We start from the raw sequence: 26,536 nt of genomic DNA on the forward strand, positions 1-26,536 counted from the left end.
CCCGCTGCACAACAACCGGCTGGAACATGAATTTTTCCGGGAGCCGCCGCAGCCCTTCGTACGACCTTTGCTAATACCTATTAGTCATTCCCACCCGGGACGCTGCCAGCGCTGTCTGACTGCAGCTCTGCTCCGCACAGTCACGGCACACGAGCAGCATCTCTCTCTTGGGAGCAGCCCGTGGGTACCCACGGGCACGGGAGAGATGTAGATGCCCTGACCCAGAGATACTCTTGCTCAGCAGAACCAGCATGGATAAGCAGGGCAAACAAACACCTGCCAGGCAATGGAGTTGTCCTAGGGTGACGCAGGGCACATTTTAGCTTTCGGAGTTGTTATTGACAGTCGACTACAAAACAGAAGAACATCCTTCACTCTCAGAATCAATGGGTCAAGACCTCAGTCAAAACTGCAGCATATTCTCCTGAGCTCACACAAAACTGATCCTGAGTATGCAGGACACAGAGATCGCTGGGGCATAATAAACACGAAGTCGTATTTCTGTACAGTCCTTTTTTAGAGACCACACACTTTAAACTGTGAACCAACACCCCCCTCTCCCTCCAAAAGAAAGCACTGTGATGCTGTCAGGCACTTTTGGAAGGTATAAATCAGCAAGTCTCAGTGAGGCTGTAGAGATTCATAGGATCAGCTCAGGATGTTGCTTTAGGTGACAGCAAAAATGTTTAGCACCTCATCATTTCTATAAAACAAATACAACAAGATGTACCAGGCTGTCTAAAAGAAAGCCCCGGTGGGATTTTATGTTCTGATCAGAAAAGGATTCTTTTTTTTAGCCATGTTAAAAGCTTTGAGCTTCAAATTCAAACCAGGCAACAGGTCCCACTGCACTTGTCAGACGAAAGGAAAAAATGCTGGTGTGGATGGATGCGTGTGGCTTGTGCTGGGCTGGATCCCCTGCGTGCCTCTGACTCCGGCTGATGCCTTGGGAGCACAGGGAGAGACGGCTCTCCCTGTGTCACTGCAGGTCAGACATTGCTGCCTGCTGCTGGCCAAGAGGCGCTGCGTAGCCAAATCTCGGTATGATACAGCATGTTCCTGGAAGCTTCAGAAAGGAGCAGCAGGATGTGAGTCAGGAGGCCGTGGCGTGAGGCGGGATGGCTGGGGAGCCGGCAGCAGCCGGGAAGGGAGCAGGTATGGCTTTGAGTCAGCCGGGCTGCCTGTCGTTCCACCTTCCCCTTCCTGCCTGGCTGCACTGGCATAGGCACCGCCTGTGACTCCTCTCTCCTCCCTCGCTCCTCCGCCTCAGAAATGGCACCTGGCCGCTTGAAAGTGTAATCACCTGGGCAAACTGCGAGCGATTTCCCCGAGAAATCAGGAGGGACGATGGCGTGAGCCGCAAGGACTGAGCGGCTAATTAGCCACTAAGTCTGCTGATGAAAATTCCCCTCCACCCCCTCCCATTCCCAACACAGGGAGATGAAGATGGGTTGCGAAACAGCCTCTGCCGTTGCCAGGCTTTTTTTCTCAAGTTGCAAAAATTTCTGTCAGTCGTATGCAACAAACCCCGAAAGTCACATAGCATCGAGCTTTGCAATTCCTCAACCATCCTGGCAAGCACTTTAAAGGCAGCAACTGGCAGAAGACGTGGGGTGAATGAAAGCTGGGATTAGTTTGCTGGTGTCAAACTCGGAGGCAGACAAGGAGAGAGTCGGGTCTCTAGCTGCTTTGAAAGGCTTTTCTGAGTCTGGGATTTGTCTATCCACGCCCTCTCCTCCCCCTCTCCCCCCACCTTTGCCCCCGCCCCAGTCTGATTTGCTAATCTTTCCAAAGGGAAACAGTTTTTATAGTGTGACTTTCCCTTTGAGTGTGAGGCAGGAATGGTCTTGATTAGACTTGTTCATTCAAAGAGGTGTCTTGCTTAATAGAGGAAATGGACTATGAGCACAGAAATATTCCGCGTAGTTTTGTGCCCAGGAGAAAGATGCCGCCTGCATCCTTCCTTTCTTCCTTCCTTTGCCAACATCTCTTACGTGCCTGTCTCTGCCTTGTCTTTCTGCTTGCTTTCTCTCATTCCCCGCTAGCCCCAGCAGCTTCAGCTGTAGGTGTGAGAAGCACTAGGGACTGTGATACGGTCCTGCATGAGTCTGACTTAGTCCCCCTCTAAATCCAAAGTGACTCAATCTCCTGCCCTCACTCGGGACCCAGCAAATCCTCAGCCTAATGCAGCACCGTGAAAAGGTGTGTCATCTCCCAGCAGCTGAAAGAATTAGTCAGTAGCTTAAATAAGGGGGACTTTCCAAAGGACAAGTTCATCACTGGCAGCAGCAGCACAAGGCTGGTATTCTCATACCTCTCAATACTGGAACATGAGGAGCTGGAAAACTACAGAGCAAACTGTAAAATTCCACCAGCAGCTATTTCACCCTGCAGGGTGCTTTCCCTCCACGTGCCAGGCTGTGGAAACCACTGTCACACCGCAGAGCCACCTCCCAGCCCAACATCTGGGAGACCTGCTGGTCTCACAGAGGTGGGTACAAGCTCTGATTTGCCCCCCAGTAAAGTTTTTCAAAGCCTTCTAATTTCCACTGGAAATTTATAAGAGATGAGCATTCACTCCTTTCCATGGCCCTGAAAAGCCCCTTTTAGATTGCTAACAGGTGACAGGACTTATTCTGGTTGAGAATGATAGTGACAGATATGCTGCATGTCTGGAAATCTCTAAGTTTCATGGGTGGGGTGGAAGAGGCACCTGAATCCCCAGCTATTCTCTGAAAGAGAGATCTTTGGCAGCAACCTCCTGTCTAAATGTTTGTGACTAGGTGCTGGGGTGCAGTGCCCAGTTTCTGCTTTGAATTCAGTTTCTGTGCACCATCTGCCTCCTCATCTGTGTTAGCTCATTTCTTTTCTGTGCTGCACTAGAAGGAGTCTTGAGGATGAAAATTATGCCAGTCTGCCAGTGCCTTTGAGGATCTAAGTCCTCCAGTGCTGAAAGCAGTGAAAGACTGGAAGTCTTTCTTATAGGAGAAAACCAAATGAGTGCATTTTGATGGTTTGTTTGGATTTCCTTCACTCTTTTTATGTCCATGTCAAGAAAGTCAGTGTTCAAATGATACTAAAATACATAGAGATTATACCGAAGGCAGCAGGAGAAAGCTGTGTGTATTTCGGGGATAGAAGGAGAATTGCGTACTCCATCAAGTTTAAAGCTGCCTGAATGAGCTGCCTAGATTAGCAGAGCCATATATGCACAGCACACTGTAAAGTAGCATTTTAGTAATGGCAACTGGTTGTGGGGAGGAGGGAGGGGGTGCCCCTATAAAAAACTCTCAGGTCTCATTGCTAACCTGGTGCCAGAATCAGGAAGTACAGGCAACTCCAAATACCAAACTGTGAAAACTCTGATTTCACAATCAATGTATGCGCTGCCCTAGCAGGTTAGTACATAAGCTGCTCAAATGAAATACAAACCATCTCTCCTCCTGAGTAAGCACACTCCTTCTGGGCTGGCGTCACTGCTGCTTTGAAGAACATGATGGCATTATGGGCAAACTGCAATGTCTCTGGGTGCCAGTGACACGCAGAAGTTGGAAAGCTGAGTTTTGCAAATTAAGGATGCATTGTTCTTTGTCTTCAGAGATATGAGTCACCCTGGAGAGCTGCAGTTATTTGTTCAAGAGGGAGACTCCATTCCACCACCCGTCCCCCTCTTCCCTCCCTCCCCACATCAACAGGAATAAAGTACAAGAATTCAACCTTGACCTTCCACTCTTTTGGCTCCCCTGGAGGAGACATGCCGCCAGACTTGGTGCCGCTGCAGTGTTCTCCCCTATCTCTAGGCGTCCCGCTGAAGCACAAACTGAAACAGTGAGGAAATCAGGGACAGACACCACGCAGATGTTGGCGGCGAGCGGACTTCACCCTTTGCCCCATTGTGCCCAGCCTGGGAGCTGGTAGGATGCAGGGAGCCCCGTAGCACAGGTGGAAGGATGCCAGTACAGGCACAAACGCGTGTGTACATGTGCATACACATGTGTACATGCACACGTACTCGCCTGCAGGCAGTGTGGTTTCCTCAAGCTTCAGAGGCGCTAGAGAGAGAGCAGGTTCTGTACTGCTCTTGAGAGGCGTATGACCTGCGGTGACCTGCACAGGGACTTGGGAGTGGGACCTACTAAGGGAGTCACATCTTGGTAAATCCACACCTAGAAATCACATCTCTCACAGTCTGGAGGGCAAACACATGGGAATTGTGGCAGCTTCCCCTGATCTGCTGCCACAGTCCATAGGACAAACCCTGCTGGACAACAGAGCACTCTGTTTCTGTCCCACTTGAACCCTTCTCAGCTTCTTCCTTCTGCTGCTCTAGGTCCTAGCTACTGCTCCCCTCTTCACCTTTCCCTGAACCACACTAGCATGCGATCGCCTCCCACCTAATTAATTCCTTGATCTTCACTCTGCCCCTTGAGGAAGGGTATTATTGCAATCCTCATTTTAGCAGACAGAGAGCTGGTGAATGCAGAAAGCAAGGCTCCAGTTCAGCAGAGCACTCAGGGCACAGAGCTCAGTGCTTGGCTGAGTCAGAGCACATGTGAATTACCTGCTGTGACCCCGGCAGGAGCAGTTCACCTGTAAAAACAGCTTGGGGGAGACGTATCCACTTTGTCCTAGTTAGCTCACATCTTGAAAGCAGTCTACCTGAAGTGTAGGGCTCAGATAGGGTACAACGCTCACTGAAAGCAAGTCAATTAGCCCATCGCACTACCTTGCTGCTGGTGAGAGCAGATGCTTCAGCCTGCTTTGGGGGGGGTGTATCATGCCCTGGAAACACAGACACAAAACCAGGTTGCTAATTATGTACAAAGCATAATGCTGTCTCCGCGTGTCTTGGCCCTTGGGAGAAAATTCATCTCACCTGAGAGCTCTGCAATGTAGGTGTCTACCACTGAGCTACTTGTCTAGACTCTAGACTTTATTGCCAACAGGGTAAAACAGACACTTGTGGGGTGCAAGTCATTTCATCCTAAGGGAGACATCTAAAGCCAAAGGCAGGAGGGTGAATCACACCCGATGAACAGCTGTTTCTCTCTCTGATCGCAAAGATACCAGATGACTGTGTCAGACAGAGACACACAAAACACGCATGTCTAAAGTTAGGTGAAATGAATCCTGGCCTGGTTACACCTCCAAAGTTTCTCTTTCATGGGGTGGAGCAAGACCAAAGGAAGTGAAGTACCTGCTGGGCCAGGACCTGGAAGTCACATTGAGTCACTATTTGCAGATATAAAATTACCTGCTCCTTCCTCCCTAGGGCAATATCCTCCTTGCCTGTGGGCTGGACCTGACCCTGCTGGTCTTCAGAGGGATTGCTGATACCCTAGAGCCACTGCCTGAGCAACACTCTGCCTTAGGGTGCTCAAGAAGGCAGTCATGAGTTCATTTCACAGTGAAAGATTTCCTAATTTTGTATCTACATTTCAAGACAGTTAAATACGAGGCCTGAAGTTCCTTCAGTGGATTATTCCCACTAGAAAACCACTGCCACAAAGCAAAAAAGAACAGAGTTGAAGGAGGAAGTCTGTGCAGTCCACTGGGAGACACGGTGATAAAGGGATGACTGCAAAGTGGCTGCAGGTATCTTATAGGTTGCTCCTGATAGTGTGAACTAATTGCTCTATATTAAAATTCTTTAGCCTACAGATAAACAAAAAGTCCTCACCAGTCTCTTCTTATACACTTTCAGTGCTGTCTCCTCTGTTTCAACATGAAAGTAGTGGAAGAAACCTCCCTGGAGCTTACAGTCATTTTATCCACCACAAAACACTGACCTTGATGCAAACTAATTAGGATTGCAACAGATTATTAATACGGGTTGGTAAGGTGGAGTTTTGTCAGTATAAAAGAGGTCTTTGAAGATAACAGCCATTTACACTTTCATGACCACATCCCAAGTGCTCAGAAAAAAGCCCATGAACTAATAAAGTAGAATTCATCCAGGGGCACTTTGCACACACAGCAGAGTATCACCCTCCAAACCCTTATCCAGGATGGCAAATTAAATCTGCTTGGATTCTTTTAAATTCTGACTCAAATCAGGATTAAAACAACTTTTGGTAATAAGCAGATCTCTGATGATCTAAAGACACACTGGTTCATTTTATTGACTTAGAGAAAGTAGGTGACATATCAAATGCAACCTTCATACTTCAACAACTGATGTCACCTTGAGAAAAATGATACTGAGCCCAGTGGTATGAAACCTCTCTCCAGAGTACAGCTTTGATTTACAAGGTGAAGTAAGGTCTTCTTCATGTGAACATGCATTTGTAAAATCAGTTTGACTTAGAAGGATGCAGAGGTTTTTTGAAAAAGGAAGTATCTAAGAAACCTTTGCTCGTTATAGTACTAGTCCAAAGCTGACTTGTTGAAAACTCTTTTAAATGATCTGCTCCTCTGAACTGTCAAGCTGGTTTTGAGGAGATCTACAAAACCAAAATGGAAAATGAGTCAAGCCCAGAAGTATGTGCTGAAAGCCCCAACTTACTGGGTTGTCAGGGCCATTCAGTCCAGAAATACATTTAAAATACTGTTCAAGAAATGCTTTTCTTCCTTTACGAAATCCCTTGGCACTGGCTGTGTAGCTGAGGAATGCAGTGCCCTGCCACGCTGTGGCCATTGCCGTTTCCACCCGACCTGCGGCTCCGGCGGGGAGCAGCAGGACATCTCTCCTGGCTGCCCCCTGAATCAGAGATCCTGGAGGAGTACAGCCAAAGGAGGGAGGACTAAAAGGCAGGTAAAAACTCATCTCCTTATTCAACCCTTTGCCACAGCTGTGGGAGCAGGGGTAGTAAAGGTATCTACTAGTCCAGCTCAGCTTGCATGTTCACTCTGCTGGATGCATTTAAATGTTACACTGATTGATTTCAGAGCAAGCTAGATCTAAATCTGCCGGGCAAAAGATCCAGGCAGTGTGAGCTTTGAAGTTAAATGTGCTTCTCTCTTTAGTGCTGCTGAAGATGCCAAGCAGAAGCTTAGCAAATCAAGACACACAGAAGCTGTTGCAGGGCTGAGGCCCTGAGAAGTCCTTCCAAAGCAAAGCACCAAAAGTGAGACCCCTGAATAAGCAGGCACGGGGCTTTGGACATGCAGAGCTCAGCCAGAAATGCCATGGATCCACACTTTCCATCAGGGTGGTTGGGGAGGGGTCTGCCCTGAAGAGGAAGGATGCACCTGTGACACCCATCAGGGCAGTGATGCCTGGAGAAGACCCAGGGGGAGCCCGTTGATGCCCCAGCTCCCGTGTCCCTCTATGCCCCTTCTCTTGGAGCCCCTCCCAGGAGAGGCTACTGGAAACCTGCACTGTGGCTCCAAATTTTGTGTATCTACATCCTGATCATAATTTCTGGTTTGTTTGCAGGTAGGTGCTACCAGAATGGGTGGAGTAAGGAATAACAGCACTGAAGGAAAATTGTAATCCAGTATAGAAAAGAAGTGTCAACACATGTCAAATGTTTGCCAAATGGCTCAGTGTGGAAGAAATAAAGTAATTCCCAGTATTAACCAACAAAGAGCTGTTGTGTTGCCAGGCTGAGGAAGATTTCTTTTTGACATTGGAAATGTGTGATGTTTTATACAAATAACAGTTTTGTTTCTGTATTAAACATCTTAAAAATTAACCTTTAATGCACTAAACACTTCTGAATGGCTTGAAAAGTTCAGCTTGCTATAACCTCTTTTCACATTACACCCTGTGACTAGCCTGTCTGCTCAGAAATATCATGTAAAATTATTCTTCTCTGTCAGCACTTATGAACTTACGAAACACTGACACATCAAAAACTTTTTAGAAACTTAGCTAAACACAGCTAAACTCCATTGAAAGTGCTGAACTGAGCAGTTTTAGACAACTGTGGCATGGGGAGTAAGATCACAAGTCATTATTATAAGCAAAAAGAACTTTTTCCTACTTAAGAAACTATATAAATGCTAAACATAATTGTGACATGTAAGCAAATATTAAATAATTATTTAAATGAGTAAGAGTAAGACCAAAGGCATTTGCATTTAATGTAAAAATCCAGTGTGATGGCAAGAAGAAAGGTTATTGTAGGCTATAGGTTGTTGGCTTGGTCAGGGAAAAAAATACAACTTAAGAAACTGCCCTAACTGAAATATTTTTTATGTCTACATTCTCACAATTTTTAAAATTGGCAACATTTTGCGACAATTAATTTAAAATTCAACCAGAAATTCCACATCTGCTGTTGTTATTTTGCAGTTGTTGATATTGTGGTCCTGCCAGAAAAACAAAACAAAAAACCCCTTCATTTATTTGTGCAGCTCTTTAATCTCTTAGAATTAGCATGCTGTATTACTCATTTTTTCCCCAACGTGATCCTAAATTGAATGCTTTGCTGCAGTCGCATTAATCTCTCCTGCCAGTGAATTAAATATGAAATGGTTTATCCCCCCTGTCCTCCAGCAGCTCTTCCCCCATCCTCACATGCTCATTTAGCCAGTCTTAACTTACAGATAAGCTGATGATGAGACACTAGAAGGCAAAACCAGACAATTACCTAGGCAAATGTTTGAAGGATTTGGGCCCTGGGGCAAAAATGCTGTTTACTGAAGACTGAAAGCGCCATTTCAACTCAGTACAAGCCAGTGTGTCTGAACTCAGCAGTTCTGGATAGTGGCCACCAGTGGACTCAGAGAGAGGTTTGGAGGCGCAAGATAACATCACGCTCCCGTCTGCATTTCATCACCGCAGGGCCTTCTTCTGTATTCTTAAACAAAGGCATGCAAGTACCAACAGAAGTATACTTTGCCATCTGTCTTTATACTCACTCGGTATGTAGTTAATAATTTGTTTTTATGCTGAAGACCACCCGAACAAGGCACAAGGGCAGATCCTCTGCTGGCCTAGCCAGTAGAGCAAGGCCAGCCTACCCTGGCTGAACAGCTACTTCAGCACTTTATTCTACTCCTGCACCTTTCAAACCTCACTGGATACGAGCAGGGTTGCAGTGCCTTATGCTCTTTTTTTCCTTCCCACTTTCCTCCTCGAAAGGTGTTTTGGGTCAAAGGATGGAGACGATGAGGATGAACAAGAACACAAGTCTGTGTTGCATTTCACGCCACTCCCACCCAACCCTCTATCTGCCCACTCCCACTTGAACAACCCTGGCAATGCAACCAGTGATAGCGCTGGCAAAAATGGATGAGATCAGGCTAGAAAGCATAAAAAAAAGGATGTGTGAAAGCTGCTGAGCTGTCTAACTGATCTTTCACCTGTACAGGTGAACCCAGTCACTAACCGGATCACTTGTGCCAGCTCAGGAGGCTCATTTAGCCTTTGCTGATACATGGTGAATAGGTACGTGGGAAGGGTCTGGGAGGCATCTTCAGGCTGTTTCAGCAATAGGGAACAAACCCCACTCCAAGGAGATGTGAAGCCACATGCCTCCTGTCTGAGTTGGTGAAAAATTGACATAAGCATTGACATTCTTAAATGTCAATTTAAGAAAAACAAGCTATAGGACAGGTCTGCAGCCCTTGCCTCCCTCTGCCACGCACCTCAGCAGGAGGAAGGGCACAACAGAAAGGGCAGAAAGAAGCTCGAATTTAGGACCAGAAGTGCCAACTGAGAAGAACAGAGTTAGAAAACAAACCTGACTTCCTTTTGACCCAACACTTTGAAAGAAATAGCCAACAACACAGTTTCCAGAGGATGTCCATCTAAGACATCTGAACAACAGAACTGGAGGAGGAAGAATGGATGAAAGGAGTCCACAACGGCAAAGATGGATGACCAATACAAAGATCCTCCACCCAGGTTGAGCTGTTTCGGTGCCAGGAAGCAGAGGATCTCAGTCACGCTGGCATCCAAGCCCAGCAGCTTTTGCACCTCTGTGATCTCCAGTAATGGCCCAAAATGCTACGTAAATGGCACAGGATCTAGGCACACTGATAAGAAGCTATTAATAGCATTAGCCCAGCTGGAGGTGAACTTTCCAGGAAGTGTGCGACAAATTAGGTGACTGTCTCACATACTTAATCCACCACACATGGTCCTACAGAATAAGTCCCTGGAGACGAAACCTTAGTCACATTTAACTGCCAGGACTAAGCTTTACTTTCCATAAGTAATCAACTGGCTTTGTTTTGTAAATATCTTTTCCCATAAAGAAAAGAGAGGCATGCTGTATCAAGGCATGGAGAACGTGTCTTGTGAGGAGACAGCATTTCCTCAGTCCTGCCTTTATTTTTTTTCCTTCTTCTTCAAATGTGAAAAATAAGTTGTATGACAGCCCTTGGTGGAGATGTGTGCAACAAGGCCTTCATTGTCTCAGACAGGTGTGAGATTGGAATTGATTCAGCGCCAACAACCCCAGTATCAGAGCCAGCTCTGTGAGCTGAAAACATACACCAACCATCCAGTAATACCACTGCAGCCAGCCAGAGACTCAACAATTTAAGGCTTAACACACACAACATAAATCAGATGAGGATGTACCAGCCAACCGTCAGCTTCTTGGGCAGATGCCTGCAGACCGTCTGTGCAGATCAGACCTTGCCTGTTTCAGTTATTGGAAACATTTTTTTTATTTATTTTTTTTTAAATTTATATAAAGATGAGAGGCTGGGTGGAGTAGCTAGCTCAGACACATTTATGTTTGCCCTATCTTGCCCCAACAGCCCTCCTTTGCTTGCTGTTTGGAGGCAGTCCTTCTTGTAAAGTCACTTTATTCCAAGTGCAGGAGGGAAGGAATTACATCTTGGGGAAATGTTTAATGTACAAATACAAAAATCACACAGACATGCACTCAGTATGCACCACCCTCATGAAACAAAACTGTTCCCTTCCTTGGGAGTTTAGGAGGTTCTGAACATGATCAAACAAGTACAAGAATCAGCACAGCTGTTTTTCTTTTTTTTTTTTCTTTTCTTTTTTTTTCTTTGTTGTTTTTTTTTTTTTTTTTTTTCTTTTTTGTTTTTTTTTTTTTTTTTCCCTTTCCTATTTTTTTCCCATGGATAGATTTCCTTTACTTTTCCAGGAAAATGTGTTTTCATACTCTCTCCTATCTGCCTTTACTTCTCTTACCTGCTTCAGCCTAGTCCCTGCTCTATCTTTGAACACATTAGTCACCCCACTAAAGGCAACAGTGGGCAGTGTCAGTGACATCCCAGAGGTTTTTTCCCTTTCCTATTTTTTTTCCCATGGATAGATTTCCTTTACTTTTCCAGGAAAATGTGTTTTCATACTCTCTCCTATCTGCCTTTACTTCTCTTACCTGCTTCAGCCTAGTCCCTGCTCTATCTTTGAACACATTAGTCACCCCAGTAAAGGCAACAGTGGGCAGTGTCAGTGACATCCCAGAGGGAGAGATCCTGCCTGGCACCCCACCACCTCGGGCTTGGTCACCCATGGCACACCCATGGCCAGTCCTGCTCCGCCTGGTTTCTCCTTGTGCCCTGGCAACTTAGTGTTATCTGTCCTGTACTCAGCTGCGAACCCACCTCCAGCCCTTCCAACCTCAGGGACTTCAAGGAGCTCCCCTGTATTTTGTAACACACACGGGCAGCGCTTGCAGTCCCTTGCTGAGTGAAAGGGCAACAGACAGGAGACTTCCCTGGGGCAGGACTGACTCCAGCAAGTCCCAGGCTGGTCCCCTGCCACGTCCACCTGTGGGGTGTACCTGCTAGCCAGGTAATGGGAGAGGGCTGGCAAGGGGGGGCAGCTGGGGAGCACCACCAGCACAAGAGCCTGGTACAAACACCCAGGTGTGTCCTTAAAAGCTGAAAGTAGCCGAAAGAGAGCTATTCAAAAAAGTATTTGAAGAGAAAGAGTAAAAATGATGATACGGTAGTGATCCAGTTGTATCTAAGTGAACATTAATTGGCAAATCTTGGTTTACGCTCACTTGAAATGCCTCCCTCCCTTGTGTGGCTCCCTTTCAAGTTAACATGTGTTCACTTCTATAATGTATGGCAGAGCAGCATTGTTCTCTGGTGGATACCTTCTCCCATGAATTAATTAATACTGAGTTTGAATTTGCAAATGGTTTTGCATGTAAAATTGCTCATGTATATATAGGTCTCAAGGATATCAAAGAGACCATTCTTTGAGCAGTTATTCATGTGCTTTACTGCACAATGAGGATCATCATTTGGACTTGGGCTTTTTGAAATGAAATATACTTCATTATATTTAATATGCTCTTATATTTTTATATGCTTGTATATGTTCAGTATATTTATATCTCTAATGTAGTGAGAACTGAAATAATAAATGTTACACTTGCTCAGCTAGCTGTAAATCATCACTGCACTAATAAAATGAAGAATTGCTTTTGACAAAAAGCAATTGCTTTTTTCCTACAGGCCAAAAGATGTAGCAGCTAACAGCAACTTCTCTGGATACTAGGAACTTATCAATGAATATACAAACTTTTTGTTCTGCAAAGGATTTTTAGTTTCATTGTTGTTGTTTTTTTTGGCAATGATCACCTGAATTTAGTTGGCTAGAAGCAAGGGAACCTAAAATGGCCAAGTCATATCTAAAAGCTCTGATAATTGTAATTATTTTAAAATGCAGAGGATGCAGATTGCAAAACTTTATATTCTAAAGCATGTTTAGCAATCCAGTTCCACTTTTGGGTACCTAATCAAAGGCATTAAAAACATCTCTTTTTGCAGATAACTAGGCTCCCTGAAAGAGTCTGGATTTGAGCACCAAATCTTGGAAGCTCCCACTCACTGGTCTTGAACTGAATATCTTGCCCACCACAGACAAACCAAGTAAACCTCTGAAACAGACCTGAGCATTTATTGTTGGAAGTCAAACTGACCCTGACAGCAAACCCAGAAATTTTTAATGGATCTATTTAATACACTTTTGTTTTTCAAGGCTTCTAAGAGACGACTTGTATAAATAGAATGAAAACGGTCAGACTGAGACTATCGTCTATTTGACTAAATAATGTGCACTTCCCTACATAATTGATTGTTCTACCGAGCACATCCAAACCTATTGTTCTTTGCATATGAACAATCTGCATTTATAGGGGTCATAATATACTGAATACACAGGGAAAACTTATTTATAAGTTTGCTAAGGGTGTACTGTGTACTCAGTCATGTAAAAGGAACCCTGTGAACCCTCTAACCACGTGGGACCATTAGAGAAGACCTGCTTGACGCAACATCTTGTTAAAAGCATGGCAGTGGAAGAGGCAAAGGCATGCCTGCACTTGATGCTTTGGAAGCAGCCCCCTGTCCCATGGATAAATCCCCACTGGTAAGGAATGTCAGCCCTTCTGAACCCAGAGCCCCTTGGCTGCTATGAGCACGGGTGGCGCTGTAGCCTTCTGTGGAGCTAAAGGGGTTGATTTCTCTCCATCCCAACACAGCTGCCTGCACCAACCCAGACCATGCAGGCTCTGTGTACTGAGGTGGGGTTTTACCTCAGAAACAAACATTTGAACACTAACTTGTGTGCTAGTCTCCTCATTTCCTCCTTCTTTGTTTTCTCGATGGCAAACAGTAGGGACATCTGTGGTTACTTTGCTCTAACCCCTCAGCATGTCAAGTTTGGAGAGGGTCAATTCAGTATTTGAGTTGAAAGAATACATTAAATCACAAAATCAAAGTTGTATCTTCTGGCATATGGGCAGCATCACCTGAATAATACAGTGGGTGTTTGTTTTTAGGGTAAGGAGCTCTTATTGTTTGTTTGTTTGTTTTATTTTCCATGGAAGGTAATTTGAGTTCTGATATCAAAACATGTCATGTTCTGCCAAGAGGGGATTAAAGAGGAGAAGCTATGGAAAGAAAACTGGGTTTGTCAGTAAAGAACTAAGAGAGACTTTATTTACTAGAGTTTTGCAATTAGGGCTTTTAATCTTCCTCACAATTGGGCCATTCAAAGACCAAGAATATGCTTGAAGGCCCAGTGAGGAACAGCCCCAAACCCAAAGAGTAGCTGCCTTGAATGCTGAAATGCTATCAAACACATGGCCACACATTACCATCCAAAGTTCGGGGTGGTGGGAGCACCTGCCTCTGGGACAGGCAGGGATATTTGCTTTAGACATCCCCAGCATGTTGATGCCATAGGTGAGATTTAGCATCAGGAAAGAGAACCAGAATAAGGTGTTTCCACAGAAAATAAAAGAGAGCCCAGTCACTCAGCTAATCTGAACAGCAGACAGAAATGTCCTCTGAGGTACAGCTTGTTAAAGCTGCCATCCTGAAGGATCCTTAGTCAGATCTCAGTTACCCCAGAAGTGAGGAGAGAAGAGCAGGCAGAGGCTCCACCTTGGAGAGGTGATTCCAGCACTGTTGTGCGAGGAGAAAACTAAAGGAGCAAGAAGTGAGCCTGAGTAATTCACCCTTTTCTCCAGCTACCACAGTGACTGCTGAGAGCACCAGCACGAGGCTGGTAGTGTCAGTGTGGGCACAAGATTCCTGCACTGGGTCAGAGAGTGGCTCCACTTTCACACTGACATAGTGGAGAAGGGACTTTGGCCATACTGTGTTGAAGATGACAAAACAAAGCAAAGCAGAGGATCGTTGTGCAAGTCAAAAACAGAACCAGGGATACTTGTCCCTGCCTGCAAGCTCTGCTTCTCCTAGCAGTATCCATCAGCTCAATGTTGTTCTCATGTGGTAAAAGACATGGATTGATTAATGAATAATAAGACTGTGTCTGGGCACAAGCTGCCAAATTTTATAGGTGCTTGAAGATTCACATAGACAGCTAGAGAGATTTCCAAAGACAACTCCATAATTGTCACTGATTTCTCTGGGGCTTAGGTGCTTGGGCACTATCAAAAATCTTGCTTAGGCACTTTTCTGTATGCTAGGTTTTCCTAAATATTTTGCATAAAATTAAGCTCTAAATAGCTTGCCAGAGGATAGCCATAATGACTTTGACAAGACTTAGAACAAAATACAGATATTTAAACACCTGGATTTCATCTTTAAAACCAAGATTTCCTTTTCTTTACTTAAAGCCATCCTTTAGGATGCCCTGTACTGAGGACAAAAGGCAAACAAAAACAAAAGGAAAATTTGTGTAATCAGAGATATTGCTTGAGGATTGCAAACATATTTCTTGCCTTATCTACTGCTTTTTTAAATCCCAGGAAGTGACAGGCAATTGGAATATGAAGATTGATATCTTTTAAATATATCGACACTTGGAAATCTTCTGGATTAAACACCATTACATAACTCTTTCCATTAGTGTTTTAAGTTGATGAAAAAGCTAAACAATTTCAACCACTCTTTTATTTTTTTCTAGAGCTGAATGTGAGGAGACAAGGGAGGCTCTTGAGCAAGGCATATGCCCTGGAGCTGGGCATGCTGCCTGCAACACGGAAAGGTGTTGAGGAACTGGCTTCCTCACCTCGCTCAGCCCCCAGACGGGAACATTTGGAAGAGGCACAGATCGTGGCAGAAGGGGTTGAATCTTCCAGGTGCACAGAAGAGGGCAGCAGGACCAATTCCTGCCACTCTCAAATGGAAAAGCTTTCCCCTTAGCAAGTGAAGCCCAAGGCCTCCAGTGCCAGTGCTGGAGAGCTGGCTGAGCCTGCATCCCAGATGGGATTTGTTCAGAGAAATGCTGAAGTCGTGGTCCAGGGAGGAGCAAGGGGGTGCTCTGGGAGGTTGCAGGTGAAAGTTTTATCTTGTCACTGAGATTTGTCAGAGCAGAATTGAGAAGACTCTTGAGTCTCCTCCTGCCTGTCCCAGAGAATAACGTATCCCTTGTTTTGCCCTGGTGAAGCAACAGGTATGGAGAACTGATTGAATGGAAGAAAATACGAGCCTGGAGAGCATCTCCTGGGCCCTGAAGCCCAGCCACATCTTGTGTTCTGCACTTATGTAACATACCAAGCTCCATCTTAAATTATGTCTTTCTGTCTCTAATAGCCCCTTGGAAGGCTGCCAGGGCTGCTCTGATACCTAAGAACCATCTTCTAATTTCCAGCCTAAATTCATTGATGGTCAGTTTACAGAATAACCACTTGCTCTCAAGCCAGCACTGTCCTTTGGTGCAAATGGTTCTCCCTCCCTCCCCGATGTTGAAACTCTCTTCTGTGTTTATTGACTGTAATTATCTTCCCTCTCGGCCTCTGTTTTGGCATGCTGAATAAACCCTGCTATGCTAATCTCTTCCTTAAAGTAAGGTCTTTATTCTCTTTGTCATACTAACAGCCCCGCACCCTCCCCTCCCCCCCATCACACTCATTGCAATTTGAATTAATTTTTCTTGAACACTGGAACACCCAGTTTGTTTTTTGGTTTTTCTTCTTGAAGACTTGAACACCCCCCCAACTGGGGGTTGGACTAGATGATCCCTTCCAACCCCTAAGATTCTGTGATTCTGTGAATCATTACTTTATCTGGACCTCAGAGGAGACTTTTCTAAAACTTTCTATACTGCTCTTAATATAGTATCCCACCTATGGTATCTCAAAATGGCAAAACTGGTGGCCTGTGTCCAGCAGGGAAGGAGGGGTTTTGTAATGCTGGGCAGAGGGAATTCCTCAGGACTGGTCTTGTTCCTGGGCTACTGCTGGGTATCATCATCCCTCTCATGTGTCACAGCACAACAAGCCCTGCAGATAAGCAAAGTCTTGGCAGAGATAACGTGTCACAGTAACAAAGTTTTTTTCCCTATCAAAATTAGGATTTGGAAATGACCCAAAGGGCATTACAGACTTTACAAACCAAATAGAAGATATGCCTCTTGCTGTAAGGAAGCTATTTCCACATGAAATGACTGAGTAAAAAGGGATGTTGAGAGCTGAAGTCAAGAATAAAATGCACACTATGAAGCTGCAGGTTACTTAGTTATATCATGCACACCTTGTTTATGTCTTTAGCAGACTGATATTTTCAGGTCTATACAATGTATTCTGTATATACTATAACCTCTGCTATCCAAGATACAAATATGGAGAGTGTTCATTTCACAGCAAAATGAGAAATCTCACTTGGCCAGAAAAGATACACAACTGCTGGGCTTTCTCAAGATGGCAAGAGTCACCTCTCTGCTGTTCCCTTGTAGCTCATGCTTCAAAACAAACTTCCTCAGACATGCTCCAGTTCGGTTAACACAAGTAACTCTGGCCAAAACCAGGAACACCCGTGCCTGCAGAGCTACAGGATGGATTCAGGCACCCTTAAACAGGAGTTTTATGTGTATTCACTAGTAGTGGGCATAAAAAAAGGAGAGGATTTTTCCCCAGAAGGGTGGACTTCTGCTGGACTGAATGAAAAAAGAATTGCTTTGTGTATGCTAATCCAGTTCACATGGTCATGTGCTCATCTCTTTGCATGCAAATTGCTTTATGACACAATAAATGAGTCTGCTGCTAATGGCACTTTACCCCTTAAAAAGAAAAACTGCTGAGGTTGTTCATGGCATTATATATATTACGTGCTGAGCAATAACTGCTAACCAGAGACACACTGTACTTTCAGTAAAAAGATATTTTCTCTCTATAAAATTTCCTTTTTGAGAGAGCCAGTTGGAAACTCTCCAGCTAAACACATTAGGTTTGCAAAATATTTTGGGAAAACATCACTATTTCAACAAAATTCTGCAACCTCCTGGTGGCTGTGGCACTCCAGCTCTAGTTCCACACCACCAGGACAGCTTCACCTCCTGCCTTTTCACTGCACAGGAGCTATTTGGTGGCTACTAGCATTGAAATTAGGGGAAAGGAGAAAGAGCATCTCTCAGAACCACAGAATTGTTCTGGTTGGAAAAGACCTGGTTGGAAAAGAAAAGATCGAGTCCAACCATTAGCCTAACTGTACCAAGTCCCCAAGCACCACATCTAGATGTCTTTTAAACACCTCCAGGGATGGTGATTCAACCACCTCCCTGGGCAGCCTGTTCCAGTGTTCAATAACCCTTTCACTGAACAAGTTTCTTCTACTATCTAATCTAAATCTCCCCTGGTGCAACTTGAGGCCATTTCCTCTTGTCCTGTTGCTTGTTACCAGGCAGAAGAAACTGACCCTCATCTCAGCACAACTTCCTTTCAGGTAGTTGTGGAGAGTGATTAGGTCTCCCCTCAGCCTCCTCTTCTCCAGGCTGGAGCAACCCCAGCTCCCTCAGATGCTCCCTGTATGACTTGTGCTCCAAATACTTGACCAGCTCTGTTGCCCTTCTCTGTACATGCTCCAGCACCTCAATGTCTTTCTTGTAGTGACAGACCCAAAACTGAACACAGTATTTGATGTGTGACCTCACCAGTGCCAAGTACATCAGAAAATCACTTTCCTAGGCCTGCTGCCCATGCTATTCCTGATGCAGGCCAGGATGCCATTGGCCTTCTTGGCCACCTGGGCACACTGCTGGCTGTTAGCCAGCACCCCCAGGCCCTTTTCCTCTGGGCAGCTTTCCAGTCACTGTTACCCAAGCCTGTAGTGTTGCATGGGGTTGTTGTGACCCGAGTCCTGGACCCAGCACTTGGCCTTGTTAAATCTCATACAATGCCCAGCATCCATTTGCCACATTGGCTGCCCATCCCAGGAGACGGGCGATGAAGGGGAGCGCCACTGAAGGGGCTCTCTCTCCCCTGGCCACTAACAAAACATTCGTGAGCTGCCTCATGGTGGGGAACTTGTACTGTGGGACTGGAGAGGAGGCTTCCAGCACAACCAGAAGAAATGCTGAAGCTGGGGAGCTTGGCAGCCCTGGCAGTACTGATTGGAAATGATGCACGCGGTGCCTGCACTGCCCACACTGCCCAACGGAGCAATTCACCCCCCGCTACTCTGCTGGCTGGGAGGACGCAGGAGAGGCACCGACAGGAAGATAGGAAGGGTGCCAAGCTCAGGCAGCACTCGCTCCACATGCCATGAAGTGTATTTTGGGATGGAGAGGTCAGGTGGTTAATCAAGTGGAAATGAGATGATACGCCGTTAAAGCACCATGTACTCACTCTGCAAGCGTGCCAGCTTAAGGAAAGATGGGGAGATGCGGACATATCCAAAGAGAACATAAAAGTACTGGTATTTAGTGTATTGCACAACAGAAAGGGCTAGCAAGCCCTTAATCTTGAAATCCTATCTGTTTTGGCAGGGAGATATGAGCATGTCAATACGGATTCTCAAAAGTGCCTGAAAACTACATCTTGCAGCAGCAAAACACAGAGGCAGAATGACAGCCTCATCAAAGCCTGCTCTGCAACACTGCCCTGTGAACACTCCTAACACTATTAATCTAAGGCCTGTTAAGCTGATTTAAAAGTGGAAATATTAAAAATGGGAGCAGGATACAGCCATAGTAGGAACAAAGCCATCTTAATTCCCCAGGCTTAAACGCCGCCCTTGACTCCACTCCTGTGTTCCACCAGTTCATGGGAAGCCTGATAAACTTGGGCTGTTTTTGGTGGAACAAGATTACGATAGCAAGGACCTTGAAATGTCTCTTAAACAAAGCATATTGCACCTGGAGGAAGACAAAAGGCTGGCTTGTAACAAAATAATCTCTCGGTCATTATGTTTCTTGCTAATTCAAAGAGCTGATCTTTGAATGATCTCTCTTGCTTTGCTATTGGTACTAATTCTGCTGCTTCACTTAAAGATCTGTCAGCAATTTTATTACAGCCTCTTGTTTCCAGGGATTTTATACTTGGTCATAAAAGCAGGATCCCAGCTGAAACTTAACATATAAAGTTTCAAAATTAAAAAAAAAAAAAAAAGCAAAAAAAAAAAAGCAAGCGAGCACACTTGGATATTTTTAAGGCTATAAAAGCATAAAAAAGAACCAGAAGTATGTAGGTTAAAGTGATTGCAATGATTATTTGTTTTCCTAGACTGGAGAAATAGATTTATTTTATTTATTGTTTTAACCCATGGGTAATTAATAAATTACCCGTTGGAAAAGTTATTTGGGCTAGTTTGAAAAAAAGATGTTATTGAATTGCACATGTTTTTGGATGATATTCCTAAACCCATTAGTTAGAAATTTATTAATGCAATATAGTAACTGAGCATTAAAGCCTCCAAAATAATAATATGTTCTTGGCCTAATGAATTACACATTTTAAATATTTCTATTGGCCCTGAAAAAATCATACTGTAAAGGAATGATATAAATTTGCATTTATGTAAAACTCTTGAATTACAGATCTACCTACGCTGGTTAACCACTATAAAATCAGTAATTATGCATTTAGTATCTGGTTCAGGCCAGGGTTTGGAGAAACTCAACCATTATATATATATATATTTATAGTTATTTTATATATAAACTTAGTTGCTCATCAAGGGCCTTACTTGAACTTTCCTAAACAACAACCCAGCACAGCCTGCATGGTCTATTTTCTTTTCCTCCCTGTACAAAGGAAGGGGTGACTTAAGGTTGAAGCCTTGGCTGAGTTTGTATCTTTAACTGTATTTCCTTACTCTGTGTGTGTAGGTCAAATCCTTTGACATTATACGCTTGGTACTGGCACAAAGTAGGCTTTCAACTTAAACCATGTGTGATTTTAAACCATGTGGTGAAAGCTTTTTCTACCCTTCTGTTCCCCTTTGGTCTGTGAATTGGCTATGGTTAGATTTTTTAAATGAACAGGTGTACTCTCTGCCTCCCTGTGATATGAAAGAAGCATAAAACTCGATTATAACAATTTATGGTCTCTTAACTTGCTTGTACTTGTATCCATGACACAAGCAGCTTTATGCTCAAATTCAAGACTTGGTAAAATAGGAAGTCAAAATTAACCTCAATTCTTTTATAGATGAAAACCTCAACAAATAAACAGTGGTTTAGTGGCATGGCAACCTGCCCCTTTAAATTCAAGAACTAGTCTGAGATGTCTATTTTGAGTTACTTTTGTTGTGTTTTTTTTTTTAAAAAAAGGATAATTGGACTTGGATGAACAGAGGAGTAGCCCGTGATTCATACTGGTGTGAGTTAAAGGAAAGTTTAATGCTACTACTTGGAAGTTAGTAAAGCATGGGGTTTTATGGCTTGTTTTACACCTATATAAAAAGAACTGGGTGCTCTCCTCAGTGAGAGTTTCAATGCAAGTGTTTCAGGATGCAAAGATGGGCAGATAGGTATAGCAAAACTATGGAGAAGGTTAGAATTTTTTCATTTTTTAGGGGCCTGTGTTCTGAAACGCAGCACTTTTAATTAAAAATTAAAAAATGAAAATATCTCGACTCCTTAGGTGTCACCCAGGAGATCAGCCCAAAACCTGATCAACCTTTGAACACTGAGGCAAAAATTATGGTGCTGAAGCTCCTTCCTACCTTAGCCCTTTTCCCCTGCTCTGATAGCATGACCCTGAAAGGACAAGCCCTAGAAATTAAAAGGCGCCTGCAGCAGGGACAGTCCTAAATGAGGGAGGCTTCAGTTTGGGGTTTCTTTTACTGAGAGCGACTACAAGCCTCAACAAGTTGCTCAGTGGATAACGTGCACATTTTGGAGGCTGAGGAAAAGGGGAGCCTGGAGAAAAGCAGCCCAAGAGGTGAAGAGGAGGAAACGTTAGCAGTTCTATCGCTGTTATTTTCTGACCTACATCCACAGGTGAAATGCATTAAAATCTTGTTTGCAAAGAGCAAAGCAGAGCAACATACTGAAATTATTTCTGGAGAGAGCAGCTGAATCCCCAGCTGAGCGTGAAAAGCCTATTGCTCTGAAGTCCTACAAGCAAGGGACTTTCACAGGGAGCAGGGAAGAGGGATACTTGACGTTAAACCCGATACTCTGCTAAGCATATAGTGTTCCCAAGAAGCTGAAGAATGCAAGTCTGTGACTGATACCTCCACCCACGTAGCTGCTGGCTGCTGAGTAGCCATAATAATATGTGCGTTTTCTTTTATAGGAACGGAGCCGTGCGCAGGAGAAACCCAACCTGGCTTGCTCTGCAAATCTAACAACCAAGTGAAGGGATTGCCAAGGGCTGGGAGAGGTGCAGGATTGGATCCTTTGCCTGAGCTGACCTGGTGTGGCTCCAGGGAGGAAAGGCACTGGGTGGTCCTTCCAACTGTCTTTCCATCCACCCCTTTCTACACTATGGCACATGACAATGTGTTGATTTATTTCCCAGGCTTCTCAGTAATGCCCACTTCTGCTCACAGCCAAGTCAATGGGAGATTTGCAGTAGATTTCTCTAAGCCAATGACCTTCCCAGCCCAGGGAATAAAAGGATGTAATGAGTGTTTGCCTTAGGTAAACAACAACCTTTTCTGCATGCAAGAAAAAAAAGAGTACCCTGGTTTTTAAAAACAAGTGCTGAAAGAAAAACTTACCCTAAGCACAGTAACTATTTTTCCGCCAAACCCAAGCAGAATAACCTGACTAAGGCCATTGCATTCTGGCTGGAGAATAGAGGAAAAATCCTTTAGGAACAGCACTAAAACTCATACTATACCACACTCTCCCTTTCAGTACATCTCACTATGTATCTGCATTTTGATACACGTTTTGCAAATCAGCTGATGGTTTTGTGACCTGATTCACTGCTCACTGAGTTCCAGCTGATCCCAGGGACAGACTCAGCTCCAGCAGTGGCAGACAAGATTTCAAGTTGGATGACTTGATTTCACTGGCATTATCCAAGCCTGAGCCTCAGAAGGAATCAGACTCCTGAGTAATTGTTTTGCAGGTTTTCATTCAAATAAAACCCACTGCATAACCAGCGGCTACAGAAATATGCTCAAACCAGCCTGACCATGTTTAATGTCTTAGCACTAAGAGGTCATCTCCAGGGTACAAAACACTTTGCAAAGCTTTCTTTGCTACTGCCAACATGGGAAAGGTCAAAGCAGGGCGCTGACACTATTTCTCTTCATTCAAGCACCCGATGTAATGGATAAATATGCACTAGGAAGTACACCTACACACAGAAAATGGTGTCTTGCATCTTTGCAAGAAATCAACAACTTTGAAGATGTTATGGTTCTAACGCAGGTGAGGTTAACGCTGTGAGCTGTACTGACACCAGGAAGACAAGACAGTATAGACCCCTTAATAGCTGTCAGGCCTTTAGAAATACAGACATAAGTTAGGAAGCCCCTCCTTTCTCTTGTTCAAAGCTCTCACTCTTTAAATGTGGCCAAGGAGAGTCCAGAAGAGCTGGAGGGAGAGGGGGGCAATGCCTGGGAGCCCCCGCGGCTCCGCAGGCTGGCAGGGTGAAGGTGGGTGAGCGGGGTGAGGATTTCAGGTACTTACCCTGAATCTGACTCTGAGGTTGAGGGTTAAAAGCAGTGGTGTGGTTCAAGGAGGCTCGTGGGTTGGGTGTGGGGGCTGGGTGGTGTGGGCTGACCCTCATGGCCGTACGACGCAACTGCTCCAGTTCACTCAGGCGCTCTGAAAAGGACAAGCTCCCGGGCTTTGTCTGCTCATCTATTTTCTGACGATGTCCTATTGTGGGAGGGGGGGGAAAAAGATCAGAAAATCTCACTGATACATGAGGTCTGTTGACTTGTTTTCTTTTTAAATAATAATAAAAAAATAACCCCTCAGCCACTGGCAAAATACCTAACCAACTAATTGCCACCTGAAATTAAACTGAAATCACCTCTCTGCAAGCCTGGGAGACAAAAACCAGTCATGCATGATAATGCTATTGCAGAGCAGCCCAATACATGGTCTACTCTGAAGACCCAGATCCACTGAGAATTGCAGTGACTTCTTACACCTCTCTCTGCAAAAGAAGGTGTTCCTAAAAGGAGGAGTCTCTGCAGGGATGCATAAAAGGAGGAAACAATGAGTGGTCCCTGTGCTAAACCTGCACTGGAACAACTCCTTAAAAATTCAATCTCAGCTTGTCATAAGGTACTGTAATTAGACAAGTACTATGGGACTATAAAACACCAAACCCAAGCAAATCCCATTTTTGGATCCTTTACCAATGGATTTACAGACAGAAATATGAAAGTAATGCCAGAAGCTGGCAGAACTGAAACTGCAGGGTAACAAAGTTTCTCTTAATGGCACTGGGAACTTCCAAATCATGAAGTCCCACCAGACATCCAACTATAGGAGAGAAGATGCTGACATTACACCATTGGCCAGTGCACAGAGGACTTGGCCATGGCTTCGTGGGAGTTACAATGTCCATCATTCCCCAGTGCAGCTCTTAGTGCACAATCCCCATGAAGCTCTAGTGTTGTGTCCCTGAGAGGCTGGGAGAGGACAAAGCAGATGCTGGAAAGGTCCAGCTCCAGGGCAGCACAGGGGCACATCCAAATTCAGGTAGAAAGGCAGAGACATATCTCATCACAGGCAGGACTGGTTTCAAGATAAGCCTTAGCTAGCAGCACTGAGTGCTATGCAAGGAACAAAGTAATGCATTTCTAACCCTTGCCTGTGGCTGCTCATCAACCTGTAACCACAAAGTCTGCACAGAGAGCACACAAGAGGGACATCTCATCTGCTGGAGCACTTGTTCTCCAGCAGGCATAACGAAAGCACAAATTAAAATCCTTTTTCCACCCTCTTAAGAGCTAACCTATTGTCACAAATTTGTAAACCTCTTTTCTGTCCATTATTTTCCAGTCCTATGAGATATCCTTCAAAAGTGGGGTATCTTCTCCTAGAAGGCTGCTGACACTCTGCTTTGGGGATAGAATGGAAAACTCCCAAGCAGATTTGGTGTTTGGTGAAATGTCTGAAATGGGATGGTTTAGCCACATTCCCAATCAGGTGGAATCAAAATTTTCCTTTGTCATTTTACCCCATCCACCAATAGTTCTTTTTCTTCTTAAAGAACACAGAAAATGGCCCTTCAGCAGAAAATCCAAAAGTAGACCATCTCTGGCATGTGAGTTGTCCTTTCAAAGATGTCTTATCCAAATGGAGGGCAGGATGCTGACTGCAATGAGTCTACAAGGACATACCCTGACCCCACCTGTATTTAGTCAATGGAGTAGGATTCCAGTTACAAAAATTTCATTTTCCTACTTTCTGCTTGGAGACCTTCTTGTGGAGCAGTGGATGTCATTGTCCCTCCTTTCGCCCCACACCCAATCCCATTTCTGCACATTGTATTTTTCTCAGGAAATCAGCTGCCTCATGAATCTTTGTGGCTTCTCCCTTCCCCTTCTTCCCATAGGACACTTGTTGCCCTGATGGGACTGCATGTCAATGGCTCAGAGGTCAAACACTGTTTTTTCTACTTGTTTCCTTGAAGAAGTTGACTTTATCCTTACTTTCTGCTGAACACCATTGTTTGTTCTCTGCGTGCTCCTAATTTTAATTCTAATTTTCTTGTTGTGAAGAGTTGCAGCTTTCTCTGCATCTCCATCATCCCTGCAAAGAGGTGACCAGTGCTGTTCCTATGGTGACTCCTCTCTTAATTCACAGCTACAGCAGTGAAAAAGACCGACACAAAACTCCTGAAAATAACACTGTGCCCTATGCCACACGTCCTTATGCATTTCATACATAAACTTTCATAAACATCCAGCTTCCAATTTTGAGCATCAGTGAATAAGCAGGAAAGATGTCTGAAGAGCTCTTTATGCCCCTTACTCTACAGAGTGCTCTTTCAAGCCACCCTAACAGCTCCATCAAGACACAGGACCATTTTATGCACTAAAAGGAAAAAGTGCATTTAAAAGCAGTTCCCAGTAGCTGCATTTCTAAAATTAAATTTTATAACTGGTATTATGGTTCCAAATCACAGTGGCCCAGAATTTCTTTCTGTTGGCACAGCTTGAACTGTCTCAGATTCCACACTGTGCTGTAAATTATCCCAAGTGGGGGGAAAAATTAAAAAATAAAAAGACATATTATACAGTAGTGGTTTCATCATTAAAGAGACCCATTAGGGCTTCCAAAAAAAACCCCAACACAAAACCAACACAAAACAAAAAAAAAAGGAAGGGAGAGGAGAAGAAAGATGAAAAAGACTTTTATCTGACATTCTGGCTGGTCAAGAGCAAATGCTTCATTTGTCAGCAGTATAAAACTGGATGCTGCCTCAAGCCTTGGGCTCCTGACCCTGAACTTGCAAACACGCGCAGTCATACAAGATGTGTAAAATACCTCATACATTTGGATTATTTTAAGCTTCATCAGGCTGAACCCAGGGCTTGCAGAGCCAAGAGTCATATCCTTCCAAATCCACCTCCCTGATGCAATTTATTCCTAATTTGAAATTCTGCTTAGATATCTTCTGCTTTTAAGTGAGCGCACCAGTGCCAAGTTTGACCCCCTGCTACCCTACCTTCCCCTCCTACCCCCTGGTGCTGCCTTCCCGGCATCTAGTTTTGCCTGCCTGGCGTGGAACCAAGTGTCCCAGCAGAGCCAGCCAGTGTGCAGCAGCCTTGGGCAGAGCTGAGCAGCTCCCCTTAAGCCAACAGGACAAGGGCTGCATTAAGGTTGCTGAGGCAGGAATTAACTTTTCTGCTCTGAATCTAGCTCAGGCACTAGCTTGTGTTGAGCTGGCACACGGCACCAGGCAGGGCAGACAAACCAGTGAGCAGATGACGAGCAGGGCAAATTAACCCAGGCACAGCATCTTCCTGAGGTCATGGGAGCATCTCTGCCTGGCTCTGCACTGCTCGTCCAAAAGTGAAACTTCTGGAACCC

At 44.6% G+C, this 26,536-nt stretch overlaps 1 protein-coding gene across 1 annotated transcript in view; it reads right to left on the reverse strand.

The window, feature by feature from the left end:
• The window catches only part of RUNX1 (runt-related transcription factor 1), a 102,881-nt gene that overhangs the window by 10,576 nt on the left and 65,769 nt on the right, over positions 1-26,536 (reverse strand). The window contains exon 5 of the mRNA XM_010000432.1: positions 23,171-23,362. Coding sequence (XP_009998734.1) covers positions 23,171-23,362 — 192 coding nt within the window. The remainder of the gene's footprint in view (positions 1-23,170; positions 23,363-26,536) is intronic.

The sequence above is a fragment of the Chaetura pelagica genome, unplaced genomic scaffold (genome assembly GCF_000747805.2).
Source record: "Chaetura pelagica isolate M959 unplaced genomic scaffold, ChaPel_1.0 scaffold244, whole genome shotgun sequence".
Classification (NCBI taxonomy): domain Eukaryota; kingdom Metazoa; phylum Chordata; class Aves; order Apodiformes; family Apodidae; genus Chaetura; species Chaetura pelagica.